Below are 22,957 nucleotides of genomic sequence, written 5' to 3'. Positions count from 1 at the left end.
AAGCAGAGCCATTAAACTAATGGAGAAATTGGTTCCTACTCCCCCCCCCCTCCCCTAAGTCCCACGAAGCAGGGAAGCAGTTGCCAGCAGCTTCTCTGTAAAATAAAAAACCTAACAAAGTCCTTTTCATCAAAACTCAGTAGAGCTTCACTGATGTGCAGCCAGTCTCCCGGGCACATTATCTAAACTGAGGTCTGGAGGAGGGGTATAAAGGGCCAGTTCACACTGTTAAAAAGTCTTAAAGTGCCAGAGGCTCCTGCGGAACCGTCTATACCCATGGTACTAAAATGGACCCCAGCATACTCTAGGACGTAAGAGAATTTTATTTTTATTTTATTTTTCTTCATAAAAAGGCAGCTGGGCATTCTACACAAGAGCAGTTATTGGAAGACAAGTTGTTAGTTTGCAAGAATCTGGCTTAGAGGAGTTCAAATTAAGTAAAGTGGTATAAAAGCAGCGACAATCGTAGTTATCGCACAGGAGGTCACACAATGAGCTAATTTTGCTTATTCTTGATAAAGGTCATTTTTAGGAATGTGACAGGCAGTCTATAACCCTTACCATAAAACAAAGTCTTCTCACCAAATTAACCTTTTTATTTTTATTTCCCTGATGGTGTCGCTTGATGGAGAGGGCAGGATTTTAGTATTAAAAGTACAACTCCGCCTGTTCTGTTTCAAAACCTTACAGATTGTTTACTCACAGTATTTTCTTCTATTATCAAATTCATTTTAAAGTCCATCATCACAAGCCATTGCATAAACTACACATTGGTGTTCTTATTAAATATATGCAACAAACGCCATGGGCAGAATCACAATTAATTTCTGTTTTTCCAACAACATATAATATGCATAATTCAGAGAGACATTTATTTGTCTTCAAATACCAAGTGATTTAGTTACACTTCTGTATGAAACCGTGATACTAAAATTATCTGCAATACGTGAGAACACAATGCATGCAAACACTGTTTATGCCTAAAGGTGCCCATACACTACTGCGATTTTGGCCGATTTCACCCGATTCAAACGTATCAGGCCGACAAATCGGATTAAAACAGGCAAATCGCATTTTTTTACTTCCGATCTGATGCGCGGCCCCGTGACCTAAAACGAGATTTATGGTAAGAACTTACCTTTGTTAAATCTTTCTGCGAGGTACACTGGGCTCCACAAGGATTGGACAATGGGGTGTAGAATAGGATCTTGATCCGAGGCACCAACAGGCTCAAAGCTTTGACTGTTACCAGAATGCACAGCGCTGCCTCCTCTATAACCCCGCCTCCCTGCACAGGAGCTCAGTTTTTAGTTAACCAGCCCAATGCAGTAGCAGGAAAAGAGACGACAACGGTTAGTAGCCACATACACCACACTCTCACGACAAGAGAAGTGTCAGCGGCTAATGCCATACCAACCCAAAAAAGCTAAGTGCGTCAGGGTGGGCGCCTTGTGGAGCCTAGTGTACCTCGCAGAAAGAGATTTAACGAAGGTAAGTTCTTACCATAAATCTCGTTTTCTGCTGCGGGGTACACTGGGCTCCACAAGGATTGGACAATGGGGATGTCCTAAGGCAGTTCCTTATGGGAGGGGACGCACTGTAGCGGCACAAGAACCCGGCGTCCAAAGGAAGCATCCTGGGAAGAGGCAGTATCGAAGGCTAAGAACCTTAAGAACGTGTTCCCGGAGGACCACGTAGCCGCCTTAGACAGTTGTTCAAGGGTAGCATCACGTTGGGCCGCCCAAGAGGGTCCAACAGACAGAGTAGAATGGGCCGTAATGTGAGCAGGAGCTGACAGACCAGCCTTCACATAAGCATGTGCAATCACCATTCTAATCCATCTGGCCAGGGTCTGCTTGTGAGCAGGCCAGCCACGTTTGTGAAATCCAAACAAAACAAAGAGAATCAGATTTTCGAATAGAAGCAGTTCTCTTCACGTAGATACGGAGAGCCCGTACCACATCCAAAGACCGCTCTTCGGGAGACAAATCAGGAGAGACAAAGGCCGGAACCACAATCTCCTGATTAAGGTGGAACGAAGAAACCACCTTAGGTAAATATCCGGGACGAGTCCTAAGAACCGCCCGGTCACGGTGAAAAATCAGATATGGGGAACTACAAGACAAGGCACCCAGATCCGACACTCTTCTAGCAGAGGCAATAGCCAGCAAGAACACCACCTTAAGGGAAAGACACTTAAGGTCAGCTGAACCCAGGGGTTCAAACGGAGGCTCCTGCAACGCCTCAAAAACCACAGACAAGTCCCAAGGAGCAACAGGCGGGACATAGGTTGGATACGCAACACACCCTGAGTGAAAGTATGAACATCAGGTAAAGTCGCAATTTTTCTCTGAAACCACACCGACAAGGCCGAAATATGAACCTTGAGGGAGGCCAGACGCAGGCCTAAATCTAGGCCCTGCTGCAGCCAAAAGTTTGGCTGTACTAAACTTGGAAGCGTCATAATTATTAGATGCGCACCAAACAAAGTAGGAATGCCAGACCCTATAGTAAATCCGAGCAGAAGCCGGTTTCCGGGCCCGCAACATAGTTTTAATGACCTCTTCAGAAAAACCCTTAGCCCTCAAGACGGAAGCTTCAAGAGCCACGCCGTCATAGACAGCCGGGCTAGGTCCTGTTAGACACAGGGGCTCTGAACGAGGAGGTCTGGGCGTTGTGGAAGCAGAAGTGGACGCTCTGACGATAGGCCTTGCAGGTCTGAGAACCAGGGCCGTCTGGGCCACGCCGGAGCTATGAGAAGCAGATTTCCTTTTTCTTGCTTGAACTTCCGAATTACCCTGGGCAGGAGTGACACCGGAGGGAACACATACGGCAGCCGAAACCGCCACGGCACCGCCAGCGCATCCACGAATGCTGCTTGAGGATCCCTTGTCCTTGCTCCGAAGACTGGAACCTTGTGATTGTGTCGAGACGCCATCAGATCTACATCTGGAAGACCCCACTTTTCCACTAGGAGTTGAAACACTTCTGGATGGAGGCTCCACTCGCCGGCATGCACGTCCTGACGACTGAGAAAGTCCGCTTCCCAATTCAGGACTCCCGGAATGAATATTACCGATATGGCCGGTAGATGGCGTTCCGCCCAACGTAGAATCCGTGAGACTTCCTTCATTGCCAAACGGCTTCGAGTGCTGCCTTGATGATTTATGTAAGCCACTGTGGTGGCGTTGTCTGACTGTATTTGAACAGGACGGTTGTGAATTAAATGCTGGGCCAGGTTCAACGCATTGAAGACCGCCCGCAATTCCAGAATGTTGATCGAGAGGAGAAATTCCTCCTTGGTCAACCGACCCTGAAGGGAGTGTTGCTCCAGCACCGCGCCCCAACCTCTTAGACTGGCATCTGTCGTCAACAGGACCCAGTTGGATATCCAGAAGGGACGGCCCCTGCACAACTGTTGGTCCCGGAGCCACCAAATTAGCGACAGACGGACCTCCGGAGTCAATGAGATCATGTGAGACCTGATCCGGTGAGGCAGGCCGTCCCACTTGGCTAGAATCAGCCTCTGGAGGGGGCGAGAATGGAATTGAGCATACTCCACCATGTCGAATGCTGAGACCATGAGGCCTAGCACCTGCATCGCCGAATGTATCGACACTTGCGGATGAGAAAGCAAGCAACGAATCCTGTCCTGAAGCTTCAGGACTTTCTCCTGAGACAAGAACAACCGCTGGTTGTGAGTGTCCAATAGCGCTCCCAGGTGCACCATGCTCTGAGAGCAGGGACCAGGGAGGATTTCTTCCAGTTGATGAGCCACCCGTGTGCTTGTAGAAACCGGACCGTCATATCCGGATGACACAGGAGAAGTTCTGGGGAATTTGCCAGGATTAACAAGTCGTCCAGGTACGGCAGTATCCTGACCCCTTGACGGCGGAGTACCACCGTCATCACTTTGGTGAAAACTCGCGGAGCCGTTGTTAGACCAAAAGGTAACGCCCGAAACTGGTAATGAAGGTTGCCAATAGCGAACCTCAGGTATTGCTGATGTGACGCTGCTATAGGAATATGCAGGTAAGCATCCTGTATATCCAGGGAGACAATGCAGTCCCCAGGTTCCAAGGCCAGAACTATAGAGCGAAGGGTTTCCATACGGAACTTGGAAACCTTCACAAACTTGTTCAATGCCTTGAGGTTGAGAATGGGCCGGGAGGACCCATTCGGTTTCGGGACTAGAAACAGCGGAGAATAGTAACCCCGGGCCCTCTGAGCAAGAGGCACCTTTACTACAACTCCTGTATCGAGGAGAGTCTGTACCACCGAATGCAGAGTGTTTGCCTTTGTCTGGTCCGACGGGACGTCTGTCTGCCAAAATCGATGAGGGGGTCGGTTTTTGAAAGCTATGGCGTAACCTCGAGCGACGACTTCCCGTACCCAGGCATCTGAAGTGGTCTTCAACCATTCCTGGGTATACCCTAGAAGCCAGCCCCCCACCCTGGGATCCCCCAGTGGGAGGCCCGCCCAGTCATGCGGCAGGCTTATCGGTCTTGGAAGCAGGCTGACGGGCAGCCCAGGCTCTTTTGGGCTTCGGCTTACCAGGTTTGGAAGTGCGGGCCTGCTTGTGGTACGCCTGACCTTTTGCTTTACCTGAAGGGCGAAAGGACGTACCTTTAGCCTTCGACACAGAAGGAGCGGTATTTGGTAGACAGGCAGTTTTGGCAGTAGCCAAGTCAGCCACTATCTTATTTAAGTCCTCCCCAAACAGAATATCTCCCTTGAAAGGGAGTACCTCCAGGGTTTTTCTAGTCCAGATCCACAGACCAGGATCTCAGCCACAATATCCGGCAAGCCAGGACTGACGTAGTAGAGGCCTTGGCTGCTAGGATACTGGCATCCGAAGCTGCCTCTTAAATATAGCGAGAAGCTGTGACAATATATGACAAGCATTGTCTAGCATGGTCAGAGGAGATTTCAGTATCTAACTCCAAGGCCCACGCTTCAATAGCCTCGGCAGCCCATATAGCTGCAATAGTGGGCCTTTGCGCAGCACCCGTGAGAGTGTAAATCGCTTTCAGACAACCCTCCACACGCTTATCCGTAGGCTCTTTTAGAGACGTGACGGTAGTGACAGGCAGAGCTGAGGAAACCACCATCCTGGCCACATGTGAGTCCACTGGAGGCGGCATTTCCTAATTCTTAGACCGCTCTGGCGCGAGGGGATAGCGAGCCAGCATCTTCTTGTGAGGCACAAACTTCGTACCCGGGTTTTCCCGGGGTTCCAGACGTATACCCACTAGGTGGTCAGAGTGAGGTAAAACTTGTTTAACCACCTTCGGACGCTTGAACCTATCTGGTTTCTTAGGAGGGACGAATGGCTCAGGATCATCCGTAATCTGTAGAATTAATTTAATAGCCTCCAAAAGATCAGGAACATCCACATGTGAACTACCCTTCCCATCAGCCGTATCAGAGTCAGAACCTGTGGGGTCAGTATACGTGCCGTCTTCAGACGACGAGGTGTCAGTGACAGCAGTGGATTGTGAGGAGACAAGCGCTCGCTTAGAGGAGCCCTTGGACTTAGGCGAGCGATGGTCAGACTTTTTAGTAGTCAGGGACTAGTTCAACTTCTTTAACTGAGCAGATAAATCGTCCGCCCATGGCGGGTTAGCTGCAGGGAACACATACGGTTGTACCGGCATTGGGGGTCCCATAGGTGGTGTTAGTTTATGAACTAGCGTATGCTAAAGCGTGGAAAAAGCGGCCCACGGTGGGTCAGTATGTGCCTCCGTTGCCACAGTTCCACTGGGGGGCAAGGAGCCCCCAGAACCAGAGCCCACAGCTGCTATATTCTCCTCATATGGGTCTGTGGCTGCAGCAACACCGGCAGTGTGTTCCGCCCCAGAACAGTTACCCTCAGAAGCAGACATGATATAACTTGCAGTATGAGGTAACACAGTACAATTATCAGCAGCACTATCTCTCTAAACCCAAACTCCTGCGCAGTGTAGTCAGCACTAGCAGAGATAAAGGAGAGATATGGTGACTAAATCACAGAGAAAAATACGTAATACAGTATATCTTTGTGAAAATCCTATATTAGATAAAACCTGATGCACCAAGCCCCCTCAGGTTATAGAATATAGGGATAGCAAGTTGAGTGAAAGACACTAGATGGACACCACTCCGCTATCAAATGCACACACAGATAGTCAGTTTGTACAATGCAGAGGTTATTACTGACAATAATACTGCACTGGACTAGCTTACACAGCTATATAAACAAATGATGTAACAGTACACAGTAAGAACTGGATGTATATCACAGGGTAATTGTACTAGAAAACCCTGACTAAATGCACTCTTACTAACACGGACTAAAAAAAGGCAGGTAGAATACTTAAGTGTCTTGTAAAGTCACAGCACTGACAACCAGGCGGCTTTACATAGGAGGATTTGCCCAAGCAGTCCCAGGAACAGTGAGCTGAGGGATAATGGCGCCGCAGACACTGACAGGGAGTGAGGAAAAGACAGATATGCAGCTCCACGGCGGTAACACTTGCTAGAAATGGCGCCCTGGGGCTGGGGGAGGGGCTTCAGGTCTAAGCCTTATCCCCTCTGCTGGCAAAACCACCGGGTACTGTGGGCGATATAAGAATTGGTTTAGAGAGAAAACCTGACCTGCGCCCATGCCCTGGTGACCTAGTGGGATCGCTTGTATCGACAGTGTCCACCGCCAGCGCGTGCGGCCCGCCTCCCACTGACCGCGCCGGATCGCGATAATGACCGGGTCCCGCAAGCGGGACCCACTTACCACCTCCCAAAGTGCGGCCACGCGATCCTGGAGAGCCCCAGCCACGTGTGTCTAACGTGAAGAAAACCGGAGCCTCCGCTGTAGGTACCCGGCAACCAGGGCTCGGGAGTGTACAGCGCCGCTGGGGAGAGCTGGAGCTGCAGCAATGAATGTCACAAGACATTTAGCACCGCTGCTGCCCTTGAAGTCTTCACTTTTTACCTCATAAAAAGCTTTTATTAGGGCTGCCTGGAGCAGCCCCTCTGTTCAGTGCCTGCTTACTGCAGCACCAACTGACAAACTGAGCTCCTATGCTGGGAGGCGGGGTTATAGAGGAGGCGGCGCTGTGCATTCTGGGAACAGTCAAAGCTTTGAGCCTGTTGGTGCCTCGGATCAAGATCCTACTCTACACCCCATTGTCCAATCCTTGTGGAGCCCAGTGTACCCCGCAGCAGAAATATATCTAAAGATATCTCTGATCCCGCAGGCATGGCTGGGATCAAATATGATACATCGTATGCAAAAGGACCGCATACAATGTATCATATGAGATCCTGTTGCCCGGGAAGCTGCTGGGTGGTTCAAGGGAAATCTTATGCGACTTCTCCCTTGAAGAAGTTGCATAAGTGTGTGGGCACCTTTATGAACCCCTGTCCATATACCGGAACCACTGAGCTGGCATTGTACACAATCTACAGAACTATCCTGGGCCCAGGAACAGCCTTGGCCCTTTAGAACGCAGTATGGTAGCCTTTTGTGGGAATGGAGGGCGATTCTGTTTGTAACGTTTTGCATTTGTAAAAGTTATTGAGTGTAGTAAACTGCATTCCTTACCAAAAACCCTCATTCTTACAATGACACAAACTGTTGTTATCCTGGGTACTAAAAGTAAAACTCATTACAAGTTTGGCATTTACCATTCACCATATGCATGGAGATATCTTACTACACGAGTTAAAATGATGGCAGTATACTTGCCCAGTGACAAACTCTCAATGCAAAAGGCTTCCATATGCCAAGGGAAAAGATTTTAAAAAACCTTGTTTGCAAGTTGTCTACTTACATTGGTCCAGCTGGTTCATCATCTGCAGCAAGCATCCGCAAATTGATAAAGGGGGGGTGGCGGGAGAAATGAAAAGAGAGCAACAATTAATAGTAGAACATCAAGCTTACACCTGTTGTGACTGCTGCTTTTTCTGTTTAGTGCTTCAGTCACTTGAAACTTTAGACAGCTTGCTATTATTGTTATTATAAATGGTTGGTTATGTTCTTTAAGATGAAGCTTAAGTCTGATATTGGCCATGAAGAACTGCAACTTTAGTGGACAGATTGTTGCGATTAACTGAAACCATCTTGTCCCCTAGTTCCAGTAGTTCACTGAAAAAGTTGAATGACAAGACAAACCCAACATTTCAGTTGTAAAATCCTGCTGGTTGTTTTCTTACAGTGGGGTGATGGTGTATCACTGATGACTGGTCCTCATTACCCAGGCTCTATTCTGTAAATTCTAAATACACGTTCTAGATATTGAACTATTTTTATAAGTTAGGTTTCTTCCTAGCTATAATCAGAACTGGGTAAAGAACAAGCAGTATGGTAACAGCCCAATGCCTCTTGTCCTGCCAGACTTCAGCTACTTGACGTCAGGCCACTTAGACCTGCACAGGTGGAGGAATGCATTTTGCTGTAATGGCCAAATTGACTGCTTCTATTCCCTTTTACCGGAGTGCGCTACATTAATGCTAACAATTAGTTATAATTCCTGGAGAGGTTTCCTACAGACATTTCAATTTTTTAAATATTTGGGGAATTTTCACTGAAGTCTTTAAGAAAAATTAACAGCAGGATTCCACAAGGAGACTAGTGCACATGAAGCAAAAAGATGGACATAAGGTAGTCTCTGAAACGAGTACCAGCACCTGCATGAGCACAAACAGGGAGTAATATGATTACATGATCCCTATTACTTCCCCTCTACCTGCAGGCAACATATGGACAAAATCAACAGGTAGCCAGAAATAAATATACTTCAAGGAAAAGAAAAAAACTACAAAAAAAATATATATAATTCAAAGCAAGTATAAGAAAGAAAACTGCACACACAGTCAACAAGCCTTTGTCCACAGACATTTGGTAAATTGGCAAAATGCATTTTGAAATGGACAGAAAAATCAGACTGGGGAGGGCTACAACGTGCTGTATAAGGCACAGGAGAGCTACATTTACACAGAAGGCCTGAGACACAAACCAACCAACTCCCTACACAGACACACGCACACACAAATGCAAAATCAAACCATTCACTAGCCGGAAAATGTATTTATTCCAGTAAGTCTCAAGGGACTGCAAAAGGGTTAGAAACGGTACATACAGAAAACATTTGCTTGTCAATGGTACTGTATCACCCAACGATTTATTCGCTTTCTTTTGTATTTTTCCTTACAACTTACAATGCCATTTTTTAGGTTTTATATTCCTCCATGTAGTGCCAATAGTATAAGGGAAAATGTGGAAGTTGCACATGATTTATAACATGTAAAATTATAGTCAAAACCACTTTTAGCTATGAATGGAGGATTGACTGGACCCTTTATGCAGATGACTAAATTAGGCCTCCTACAAAAAAAAAAAAATATATAATAATAATAATAATAATAATAATATATATATATATATATATATATTTACCCCGGTGCGGCACTCGATGTCTCACAAAACAGTCAAGAGATAATTTGCTGGTCAAACAACGTTTCAATGCTCGTAAGCACTATCGTCAGATAAACCTGACGATAGTGCTTACGAGCATTGAAACGTTGTTTGACCAGCAAATTATCTCTTGACTGTTTTGTGAGACATCGAGTGCCGCACCGGGGTAAATATGTGTCTGTACATGCTGTACATGTGAGGGCACCGATGCATTAATAGAATAACATCGTGGAGTGCCGGACCCATGCTATTTCTATATATATATATATATATATATATATATATATATATATATATAAATTTGCAGTGCAATCTGGCAGCAGTGTCTGCGCCAAGAGTTAAGGTACGTACACAATGTTTAATATATCGGCCATTCCATTGAACAGCCAATATATTGCAGGTCCGTCGGCCAGTGTGTATGAGCAATGTGTGTGAACGCAGTCGTTCAGACCTATCGCATAAGCCCTGCAGCACAGCAGATGGGCAATATAGCCAACGATATAGTGGCGCATCATGCTGTGTGTACGAGTGGTCAGCCAACCACCCGTACACTTGCTGCCGATGGTGCCTGAAAGCACAACTGGGCGGATGCATGTAAATGCCCGCCCAGTTCATGAAGTCAGTCAAGACGGATCGGTCAGTGTGTATACACATCACACTGCCCGGTCCGTCTGTAGATATATCTGCAGATCAATTGATCTGCAGATATATCTACAACTGTGTACCTGGCATTACAAGTTTGAGACAGAAAATGGGCAAAAATGGTTGACTGACAAATTGGTTAGATCAAATGTATTTAACCAATTTGTCTGAACGGCCATTATAGTCTGTTTTCCAGTGTTTGGGAGCAAATGGTCATTTGTTCCCATATACAGGTTGAGTATCCCTTATCCAAAATGCTTGGGACCAGAAATATTTTGGATATCTGATTTTTCCGTATTTTGGAATAATTGCATACCATAATGAGATATCATGATGATGGGACCTAAGTCTCAGAACAGAATGCATTTAGGTTTCATATACACCGTATACACACAGCCTGAAGGTAATTTTAGCCAATATTTTTAATAACTGTGCATTAAACGAAGTTTGTGTACATACACACAATTCATTTATGTTTCATATACACCTTATACACACAGACTGTAGGTCATTTAATACAATATTTTTAAATAACTGTATCAAACAAAGTTTGTGTATATTGAGCCATCATCCGTATTTCGAAATATTTCATATTTCGGAATATTTGGATATGGGATACTCAACCTGTATTACCAGATTTTTGTTCCAACTAGAAAGATTAGACAAGATACTGCAAACAGTGAACAAGCCACCTCCAGGTGAAACGGCAGTCTGTGACAAGTGGTGCTGAACAGTGCACGGTTCAGCCCACTCACCTCCTGGTATCGTATATTTGACAAAAAATGTTTTGTCCCTAATTTTCCATTTTTTTTTGCTTAATCTGCTATTTGTTATTTATAGTGTTAGGATATTTCACACTATTTGATGTCTCTTTTTTTCTCTCTCACTCTCATACTCTAATTAGTGAGACAAAAATTTCATACTATTATGTACGGTTTGAGATATCATAAATAGCTGTTTTTGGATTTCCTCTGCAATATTCTAGGGGTATCGCCAATAGCGAAAATCCCTTTGCCCACTACTATTAGGATCAACAGTATGTAATTGAAATATGCACTATCATAAGAAATCTTAAGATATCTGTGTAGTTTCACACCATTATTTAATAGGCCCAGATAACCCGCCTCTCTCATCCACTGTCCACTGTATTAAATTATATGACAGTGGACAGCAGAAGACGGGCTCTGAACCTATACGTTTCCTGTATCTTACTTGTTCAGTACTCTCTCATCCTAACGCCAGTTACATAACTCCCCTGCAATGCTAAAAGTAACAGGGAAACTGTGCGCATTAATGGACAGCAGAAGTACTCTAACTGGTATATGCCAATAACCATACATTCTCTCATTCACAATCTATGTGATATTACTGCCACATCTCACTGGCTACGCCCAATCTCGTCTGATCTTGGAAGCTAAGCAGTGAATAGCCTGATTAGTACCTGGATGTGAGACTTCCAGGGAATATTAGGTGCAGTAATAAATATCTCTGTATTCATGTGAAAAGCAGAGGTGGTGGAGCAACCTTTGACCATTACCACTTTTCATTTCTAATTTTCCTTCTTCTTATTGAATTTTCTTTCTGATCATACACTCATCCAGAGCTCTTTGGCATATTGCTATCATTGATCAGAAAATTTTTTGAAATAGCAGATTAATCGTTACCAGGACATACCATTATAATAGGCATTTGAAGAATTTTCTCTTATGCTGAAATTGAATTCCTAATATTTTTCATCTCAGGTGTCACTGTCACCACAAATAACAATATCATTTGGAGAATTACTACTCCGAAATTATTACTTCACAAGTGAGAATTATTTGTTTTTCTCCTTAAATATTATAAACTATATATGTGTGTTGAATTGTGTACCATAATTTTATCATACAATAATTAAAAGTTAAGTTTTAGTTTTTTAAGCGTGCCCCAACACAGAGTCTCTCTTTTTCTTTTGTAACTTAGATACTGCAAACTTGCAGTGTGCATCTAGCTAAAGTCTGATTTAAAAAATAAAAAAAAAATCTTAACTGATTTGTTAGGAACATGTGGGGTTTCAAATGGCAAGAAAGTATGAAGGGTTCATTTTATGGAAGTATAATATTGGTTTTAATATTATATATATATATATATATATATATATATATATATATATATATATATATATATATATATATATATATATATACACACACAATTTCTGGTGTAGACCCTATTAACGCGCTAAGTAAAAAGAGCTCCAACCTCGGGAATAACCCCCTGTTAGGTAGGGGTACAGTACACAGATAAAAGAAAAGGAAAACCTTTTCATATATATATATATATATATATATATATATATATATATATATATATATATATATATATATATATATAAAGCAATATCTACTGTAAAGAAACTTGTACTTTAAAGGGGATCGGTATGTTATACCACCGATCGGCATGCCGAATGTCAGTATACCAACATCGGCATCCCGAGCGGTGGAATGCCGGCAGGAGGGCGAGCGCAACAAAGCTGCTGTGCTCACCACACTGCGGACTCTGTGGCGAGCTGAGCTTGCCACAGGTTTTGTCTTTCTATGGGTGTTGTGGACACCCACAGAGGGTGAATCACCCCAGCGGCGGTATGGTAACCCAGGGGTCGGTTTTGTGACTGCCGGGATCCCGATGAGCGGTATGCTAACCGCATACCCTTAAAGACTTACTGCTCTTTATTCAAGAACTCAACCCCACCTCCTAAAACATGAACACAATGATCATACTGATTAGCTCCACACTTCAACCATCTTGATTAGCAATGGATATTAGCGGAGATATTTACCTTTAAAATATTCTTATTTATTTTGTTTTGTATTCAGCCCCACCCACATATCTTCAGGATTTGATTGTTCAGCAGATGAATCATTTTGAATGACTAATTATGATACTTGTGCCTACACTTGCCCTCAATTAACAGAGGGCTAGAGCTGCCTTTGTTTAAATGCCAAACTAGTGATAAACACCATTCTAGACCCAGTACCATAACAAGAACAGAACAGGTCATTATCCTATCGGATATAAGAAACATTAGGAAGGAGAAGAAACATTATTGCTAATTTCTGTTTTCAAACAAAAAGCGAGGGGAAAACAAACAAGAAACCAAAACAAACTGAATTAGTTGTGAAAGTGAATGAGGGAAAACTCCAAGTGTTAACATCATGGGCTTGAGCAATCCCAACAACGGAAGTGAGTTTAGACAAACTGGAAAAGCATGCAGAACTCGCACTTACCACCATAATATTTAGGGTTTGATGCAATTGAAGGGGAAAAAAAAAAAAAAAATCACAGTAACCGACAAGTATCATTAGAGAAGCTGCCTCCCTGGATACCCCCCCCTCCCAACCAAAAAAAATAAAAAATTAAAAGAAAACCCTTTGGGAGAAAAGAAACAGTGGCCCGGTCCGATCTGTGCTGCTGAGAAAGGAGGCAAGCAAAATGTGAAGCTGATAGGAAGCAATGGTGAAAGGAGGGGAAGGTTTTTAGAGGCAGTGCCCATTCTGACCAGCAGGATACACTCAATTCCCACTAAAAATGAACCTTCCAATGACAGCAAGAACCGCAGTGCATCATGCTGGAAACTTAAATTTAATGGAAGAATCCCAACACACACACACATACCCATGCACACACAATATCTCCTACAAGTATGAAGACTTAAGAGCTCAGGCCTCTGGTTAACAATTAAACAGCAAAATGACTAGTCCATAACGGACCACGCTTGTTAATGGGGAACCAAGTACACTATAGTATATGGGAACAAAAATGAATTGCTTTTCAGATGTACTCTAAAATTCCACCCTTAAATAGTGAAGGTGAATTTTAGTCAAGAAATATATAATCAATATTGCTTTAACTGCAATATGGTTAAAAAAAAAATCAATGCACTGATTTAATCCCTTGCCTACTACGTTTAAGTGTATTATAAGCATATATACACTTTGGTAAAATTGAAAAATCTTCTTAAAAAAAACAAAAACATACAATTATCGTTCCATGTACATTGCAATAGATTATACAAAAGTTGGGACAGAAAATAAGTCAACTGCTGTTTGTTCCATATTAAATGTTGGACTATAACTCAAGAAGTTAATGCTGTTTACATATGTTGTCACCTTGCCGACAGATTTTTGCTAATCTTTTGACTAATGCAAACCAGAAAGGTAGAATCATTTAGCGGGCCATGAACAAATCTATTTGCATTGGCCTATTATGCTGAAGGAGCACTTTAAAGCCAGCATAGCTGCATCCAACTAACATGGCAGCTCAAGCAGGGCATAAAGGCAGAGATGTTTCAAAAACAAAGCATCTATTTATGTCAAGGAAGAGGTTGGAACAGGTCAACTAAAACCTATTCAAGATGCATAGGATAACTAAATCTGACAAACAAGAGCAAAGCTGAGCCAGAGAAACTTTAGGCCATGCTAGAGAGTATGAAATGCACTGCTGAATTTTTGAGATGCACAAAGTTTTTACTAACTAGAAAGCTACCATTAATGTTTACATGATGCTGATCTCTATGCACTATCAAGCAGTATGACTTGGATACAAAATAAAATGCTTTGCTATTCCAGTATTTATAAATGTGTGTAGAAAAGGTCAGTGCAATCTGTAGAGATGGCTTGTTCCATTCCTCCAAATTGTTGAATTACCATGCAGTAATTTCAACAGTGTGTTTCATGCCCACAGCAAGATGGCACCATGGCTCAGACATGTTTCATACAAACCTCTGAACATAGCAACACAAGACATGTATAGCGTTCCCCTGGGAATTTCTAGCTTCAGAGAATACAGCATATAGGGCTCAAACTTACCAGGTATAGCAGGAGAAGGGGAAGAAATTTGAGCGACATCGTTAATTATAACCCCACCGCCCCAAAAACACGAAGAAAACCCCCCCACACTCTTTGTAAATTATATTTACTTTCTAATAGTTAGTTACAGGTTGAATTCCAGCACAACTAGACTGAATATTGATACTCCAAATGCCTGCAGTTCAGTGTGTATAGCTGGGGGAAAATAAAACACTTTAAGATGATATACATGTGCATAGTTAACAATAGGACCACCCCTTTAATTTATTGGATTATTAATGATAGATGTATATTGGTTGGATTAGTAGATAAATTAATCGTTTAAAGTTAAATGATGTTATATGATATAATATTGCTTAATTTTAGCTTTTAGGCGATAATATATTCCATGTGAATTAAGTTGAATTAAGTCAATACACAGGATGTGGAAAAGGAATACAGCATTACTTTTCATTCTCTTGTATACTATGGGGTTTATTCAATGCATGTTGGATCCTCTCCGACAAAGATGATCTGACAATGCAGTATTAAATTAGCAGGAAAATCAGACTGGCTTTGTCAGTATGACAATGGCAATTCGACTTTTTTTTTTTTTAAAGTTGGATTGACATTGTCAAAAATTAGACTAAAACCTGTCAGATTTGGACGCAAGTCTAACAAAACACGTGGATCCATGGCTAATCCGCCGATCCACGTGTTTTCCGACAAGTCGGAATTGCAGACAAGTCAGAAAAACGGCAGGACCACTGAATGGGTTGAATCATGATTCGACCTAAAAACAAAAGTTTAAAACGGACATCTTTCTGACTAGACAACAGTTCCGACTTTAATTGAATAGACCCCTATGAGGTCAAGGTACTCAAGGAGCAGGGGTGTTGCAAATTTACAACAAAATGCAATATGAGAGAAGTGCAAGAAAAAAATGGGGAGACTTTCCTGGACCCCAGAATAGGGACAAATTTCGTTAACAGAATCATCTAGAAGGTGGTTAGTGTGCAAAAAGAAAATAGATTCTTTTAAAACGTGTGAAATTACTATTTCTGCTCTTTTAAGTAAAATAGTGTAATAAAAGTTTACAAATTTCATTTAATTACAAAAGAATTCTATTAAAACACCAAAAAAAAAAAAAAAAAGTGCTTTTGGAGGTAATTTGCCACCATATTAAAGTGTAATGGGGTGCAAAAGCTAAAGTTAATTTTTAGGGTAATTTGAGGATATTTATTTTGAATCCACCAAAAAAAAAAAAAAAAAAACGACATGGCCAATTAAGCTAATAAAAAACTTTTAAAAATGCCCAAATAGTTATTAGGAAGGGTGTCCAAGGGCTTCTGGAGCAAGTCCCGACATTTTTAACTTAAAGCTTTTCCCTACCTTTTCACACACTTGGAGGGTGCACACGAAATTTACTGGATTTAAAATGCAGTTTTCATTGCAAATTCACTGCAAAATCAGCTCACACAAATCAAATCACACCTACAGCAATTGGTTTGACCATTACATTTTTTGAGGCGTGCTGGTTAGAATAAAGGATTCAATTAATAAATTGTCCCCGTTTCCATCCATTTTGTGGAAAACCTCTATAAAAAGGAAATTTGTTTTTTTTAGATTTATTTACTACCAAGCCGTGATTAAACTCCACTCCTTGGTCTGGATTAAAACAGGTAGGTCATAGGTGAGAAATACCTTAGAAGAGGCTTTATATACAGAGAGGAAAGTCTAAAGGGGTGCTTGCAATAGCCTGGGAGTTGCATCCAACTGCATGCTTTGTGCAATTTAGTGGTTTTCATTAAAAGGTTTAAAAAGAGAAAACCGACCTGATTGCTTTTTTTTTTTTAAATTGCCACTTTAAATAGTGGCTAACAAGCTTAAATCTCATAGGCCATTACATATACTGCAACATTTTAGAAGGAAATTAGAAATAAAACTAAATATGTAATTTATTCTAGCTTTGCAATTGGCACTCACACTACCAAAACTAGTCTTATAGAAAGCAAAAAAAAAAAAAAAAAAAGTCATGGGGCAGTGGCCAAAAATCAAAACCGAACACTAACGTCATATGTTTGAGCATTAGTGTGTTAAAACTGCTGCAGTTGTCAGCGTCCATGCAATTACTGTATATTTACATTTTTTATTTTTTTTTAAGATAAACCTCAAATTTGTTATAAAGCATTAAATAAAATGTGCTGCCATGCATGGTGACATATGTTACACTTGAACGACTAAAATCTGGTGCTGTACTTGAGCATAGTGTAAGCTGGGACCTTCTTCTGACTGTATATTGGAGCAGCACAACCTCCTGAACTACACATCTGTGATATAAATGGTTGCTATTGCTGGTTATTACATTAAGGGGCCCCAATGGCAGTTAGGATTAGAGGCTCTGACAAGCAGATTTATTTTGTTTAGTTCTTACTGTGTTCGCACAGATTTTGTTTACATTGAAAGTGCTGGAAAAAAGGTCTTGTTATTGTGTCCTTCCATAACACCGCAATGGAAACAATCTGCTTTGATATTCCTTCCGTATGTCAACCGTCAGTACTTTTAAAGTTCTGTTTTGCTTCAACATCTTTCTAAATACATGTATATCAATAAAACGATTTGCATATTACATAAAGCAACTATACTTTCTGCCTCATTATGCTTCAGTCCTGCCATAATTAATCTACACATAAAATGTCAAAATTAGATTTAAGGGCCCCATACACTACAACGATACATCTGAGGCTGAAGTCAGATGCAATTTCCCTTGAACTCATCTGGGACCTTCCCGGGAGTAATTGCATAAGATTTGGTACTTTTGTGCTATTTTTGCTTAAGATATATTGCATGCGATTGATAAAGCCGCTATAAATCGCATGTGATATATCGTATGGCATACAATTGTACCATAAGATATAGGGGTATATGCAATTGCGGTCGAATTCCTGAAATTGTCGAATTTCGGGTCATTTTCGACCAAAAAAAAAAAAATCGCCTATGCAATTCAGTGCTTTCCGACCAAAAAACGGACTTTCAAAATTCGACTTTTTGAAATTCGACTTTTTGAAATTCGACTTTTTGCAAATTCGACTTTTTGCAAATTCGACTTTTCTGCAATGATACAAGTGCTGCAATTCGACCAAAGCATATTCAATTCAAGTTTGGAAATTCGACAGCAGTGCTTTTAGACAGCAAATTCGTCATTTTCAATCCGCCACACTTTGGAGGGTGAAAACAAGTAAAAAAATTTTAAACATGTTTTTTTTTGTGTTTTTTTGGGGGGGAATAGCAGATCTATTTATATTAGAAGGGATTAGGTACTTTTTTTTTTTTTTTTTGGAGGCACAAATATTTATATATTTTTTAAAATATTATTATATATTTTTTTTTTTTATGCTGGAACGGTGAAATCATAAAAAAAAATGGCGTGGGGTCCCCCCTCCAAAGCATAACCAGCCTCGGGCTCTTCGAGCTGGTCCTGGTTCTAAAAATGCGGGGAAAAAATTGACAGGGGATCCCCCGTATTTTTAAAACCAGCACCGGGCTCTGCGCCTGGTGCTGGTGCCAAAAATACGGGGGACAAAAAGAGTAGGGGTCCCCCGTATTTTTAACACCAGCATCGGGCTCCACTAGCTGGACAGATAATGCCACAGCCGGGGGTCACTTTTATGCCGTGCCCTGCGGCCGTGGCATTAAATATCCAACTAGTCACCCCTGGCCGGGGTACCCTGGGGGAGTGGGGACCCCTTCAATCAAGGGGTCCCCCCCCCCCAGCCACCCAAGGGCCAGGGGTGAAGCCCGAGGCTGTCCCCCCCCATCCAATGGGCTGCGGATGGGGGGGCTGATAGCCTTTTGTGATAATAAAAAGATATTGTTTTTTCCAGTAGTACTACAAGTCCCAGCAAGCCTCCCCCGCAAGCTGGTACTTGGAGAACCACAAGTACCAGCATGCGGGAGAAAAATGGGCCCGCTGGTACCTGTAGTACTACTGGGGAAAAAATACCCAAATAAAAACAGGACACACACACCGTCGACAGTAAAACTTTATTTCATACGTCGACACACACATACTTACCTATGTTCACACGCCGACATCGGTCCTCTTCTCCATGTAGAATCCACGGATACCTGAAAAGAAAAGATCAATATACTCACCTCAGCCATGGTCCAGAGATAAATCCACGTACTTGGCAAAAAAACAAACCGAACACCCGCTCCATGCCGGACTGAAAGGGGTCCCATGCGGACACATGGGACACCTTTCCACGAATGAGACCTGTCAGTGACAGCTGTCACAGAAAGGTCTCTAAGCCAATCAGGAAGCGCAACTTCGTTGCGCTCACCTGATTGGCTGTGCGCTGTCTGTACTGTGACAGCACATCGCAAAGCCGCTCCATTACTTTCAATGGTGGGAACTTAGCGGCTAGCGGTAAGGTCACCCGCCGGTCAGCGGCTGACCGGCGGGTGACCCCACCGCTACCCGCAAAGTTCCCACCATTGAAAGTAATGGAGCAGCTTTGCGATGTGCTGTCACAGTACAGACAGCGCACAGCCAATCAGGTGAGCGCCACGGAAGTAGCGCTTCCTGATTGGCTGAAGGGACGTCAGTGACAGGAGTCACGTGATGTCCCGGCATTCGGGAGAAAGGGGTCTGATGTGAAAGCATTGGACCCCTTTCTAGTCCGGTATGGAGCGTGTTTTTGCGTTTTTTTTTTTTTTAAACAAGTACGTGGATTTTACTCTCTGGACGTGGATTTATCTCTGGACGCTGGAAGGTGAGTATAATTTTTTCACAGGTACCCTCGGATCGTCGGAGACCGTGGCAGTCGGCGTGTCAACATAGGTAAGTATGTGTGTGTCGGTAGTGTGTAATAAAGTTTTACTATCAAGGTGTGTGTGTCCTGTTTTTATTTGGGTATTTTTTTCCCAGTAGTACTACAGGTACCAGCGGACCCGTTTTTCTCCCGCATGCTGGTACTTGTGGTTCTCCAAGTACCAGCTTGCGGGGGAGGCTTGCTGGGACTTGTAGTACTGCTGGAAAAAACAATATCTTTTTATTATCACAAAAGGCTATCAGCCCCCCCATCCGCAGCCCATTGGATGGGGGGGGGGGGGGGGGGGGGGGGGGGGGGAGGACAGCTTCGGGCTTCACCCCTGGCCCTTGGGTGGCTGGGGGGGGGGACCCCTTGATTGAAGGGGTCCCCACTCCCCCAGGGTACCCCGGCCAGGGGTGACTAGTTGGATATTTAATGCCACGGCCGCAGGGCACGGCATAAAAGTGACCCCCGGCTGTGGCATTATCTGTCCAGCTAGTGGAGCCCGATGCTGGTGTTAAAAATACGGGGGATCCCTGGCCAATTTTTCCCCTGCATTTTTAGAACCAGGACCAGCTCGATGAGCCCGAGGCTGGTTATGCTTTGGAGGGGGGACCCCACGCCATTTTTTTTTTCGGGTTTTTCACGTTTTTTTACCGTTTTTTAAAATCGCGGCAAAATCCGCCAAATCGGCCGATTTTCGCCCGCGACTCTGGCGAATCCGTTTTTCATTGAATATGGTGAATTCCGGAAGCCACCTTCCGGGATTCACCTGTCGAATTGAGTCGAATTAAAAAACGGCGAAAATTGCCGCGAATTCGACCGCAATTGCATATACCCCATAACCTGATGGGCTGAATTAGAGGGCTACGGGGGCTGGGAGTGTCCTGAGAATGCCCAACTTCCCTGTGATACATCGCATGCGATATATCACATGCACAAAAAACACACTTTTTCCATCCGATTCCGATATATCATTAGTGCAGCACCAACGATCTAGGGGCTCCGATACGATGGTCACGGGACCGCGCATAGGATAGGACTGGATGTAAAACACATACGATTTGACAAATTTTCATAAGGGGTGTAGTATGGTATGCCGACCGACAGCATACCAACAGCTGGGCGAGCGCAAATAAGCCCCTTGCAGGCTCGCTGCGGGCATGCTGGCGTATTTATTCTCCCTCCAGGGGGGTCGTGGACCCCCAAGAGGGAGAATGGTTGTCGGTATGCCGGGATTCCGGAGCCGGTATACCGAGCGCCTGGATCCCAACAGCCGGCATACTGAATACCACCATTTATAAGATATATCGGACTGAAAGGTTGAAATTGCATCAAATCGTGCAAAATCATTGTAGTGTATGGGGCCCATTATTTTGCATTAAAAAGAGCTACGTAGTATAAAATTACATTTCAGCCTTCTGTCTGTTATCTTTTCGTACTGCAGAAAAGTCTTGTAATTTTACCTCTCAAAAGCAGACAGCAATGTAAGCAATATCATTTATTGTAAGTGTGAGCATTCAGTTTTTTAGCTTTTAAACCAAAATACTGGTCCCAGATTTGCTTGGGTATGTTTATACATGATCTGTAAACACCTCATCCTTCTCCATACAATGAGAGAAAGGCGTGCTCCAGTCTAGAGATGAACAGGCCAACTGAGATGACCAAAGTTAGACTTATCTAAACCGAACACAATAATAATGGCTCACTTGCTCTATGTTCTTGCAGTTAGCTCCTTACATAACGTCGACTTTGAAAAGAGATAACTGAATTTTTTTTTTATTTTTTTTTAAGTCTTGTCCATTTACTATTTTTTTTTTCTTTTACTTCTATACTCTACAAATCACCACAGAAAGTAAGACTTTTTGAAGCAAATAACTACCATACGGAAAAGCCAATTGTGCCCTTCCCCTAGTCTTACCATCTGGCACCTCATCTGGTCTTTTGCGCTTCTCATACACAATTATGATGACCGCTAAGATGACGATCTCTGCCACAATCCCAAGAAAGGGCCATACTGGAGCCAAGTGACTGCGTACACGCAAGATGATAAGGCTACTAATTAAACCAACAGAATTTGTGGCATTGCACTGGTAAACGCCAGGGTCTTTGGAAATGTCCAGGTTTATGATTCTCAACTCCGTGTAATTATCCTTGTTAGTGATAAAGATACGGCCGCTCTCATTAGTTGGTTCCTGCAAAGTGAAGAAATAAACAAAAAACACAACAGCATTTAGACACAATAAATTCACAGAGAATCAACAGGTCAAGTGCATTGAAGTGTTCTCCCTACACACAAAGCCCACTAGATTTGTCAGGATTGGAAAAAAAAAAAAATAAGAATTTACTCACCGGTAATTCTATTTCTCGTAGTCCGTAGTGGATGCTGGGTACTCCGTAAGGACCATGGGGAATAGACGGGCTCCGCAGGAGACTGGGCACTCTTAAAACAAAGATTAGGTACTATATTGGGTGTGCACTGGCTCCTCCCTCTATGCCCCTCCTCCAGACCTCAGTTAGGGAAACTGTGCCCGGAAGAGCTGACATTATTAGGAAAGGATTTGGAATCCAGGGTAAGACTCATACCAGCCACACCAATCACACCGTACAACTTGTGATAACTATACCCAGTTAACAGTATGAACAACAACTGAGCCTCATTCAACAGATGGCTCATAACAATAACCCTATAGTTAAGCAATAACTATATACATGTATTGCAGAAAGTCCGCACTTGGGACGGGCTCCCAGCATCCACTATGGACTACGAGAAATAGAATTACCGGTGAGTAAATTCTTATTTTCTCTGACGTCCTAGTGGATGCTGGGTACTCCGTAAGGACCATGGGGATTATACCACAGCTCCCAAACGGGCGGGAGAGTGCAGATGACTCTGCAGCACCGAATGAGCAAACTCAAGGTCCTCCTCAACCAGGGTATCAAACTTGTAGAATTTTGCAAAAGTGTTTGATCCCGACCAAGTAGCAGCTCGGCAAAGTTGTAAAGCCAAGACCCCTCGGGCAGCCGCCCAAGAAGAGCCCACCTTCCTCGTGGAATGGGCTTTTACTGATTTAGGATGCGGCAGTCCAGCCGCAGAATGTGCAAGTTGAATCGTGCTACAGATCCAGCGAGCAATAGTCTGCTTAGAAGCAGGAGCACCCAGCTTGTTGGGTGCATGCAGGATAAACAGCGAGTCAGTTTTTATGACTCTAGCCGTCCTG

The 22,957-nt window shown here is 43.2% G+C and overlaps 1 protein-coding gene and 1 pseudogene across 2 annotated transcripts in view; one reads left to right on the top strand and one right to left on the bottom strand.

The window, feature by feature from the left end:
- The window catches only part of NPTN (neuroplastin), a 225,312-nt gene that overhangs the window by 39,875 nt on the left and 162,480 nt on the right, over window positions 1–22,957 (bottom strand). Inside the window, exons 6-7 of one of the 2 annotated variants that reach the window (XM_063926467.1) lie at window positions 21,658–21,931; window positions 7,812–7,833 (exon numbers count right to left, since the gene is read on the bottom strand). In XM_063926467.1, coding sequence (XP_063782537.1) covers window positions 7,812–7,833; window positions 21,658–21,931 — 296 coding nt within the window. The remainder of the gene's footprint in view (window positions 1–7,811; window positions 7,834–21,657; window positions 21,932–22,957) is intronic. The other variant, XM_063926468.1, reaches the window with a different exon arrangement.
- Window positions 11,460–11,578, top strand: LOC134936936 (5S ribosomal RNA; annotated as a pseudogene).

The sequence above is a fragment of the Pseudophryne corroboree genome, chromosome 6 (genome assembly GCF_028390025.1).
Source record: "Pseudophryne corroboree isolate aPseCor3 chromosome 6, aPseCor3.hap2, whole genome shotgun sequence".
NCBI classification, from domain to species: domain Eukaryota; kingdom Metazoa; phylum Chordata; class Amphibia; order Anura; family Myobatrachidae; genus Pseudophryne; species Pseudophryne corroboree.
The sequence above is the reverse complement of the archived record's forward strand: the minus strand, read 5'-3'. Positions and strand labels throughout refer to the sequence as shown.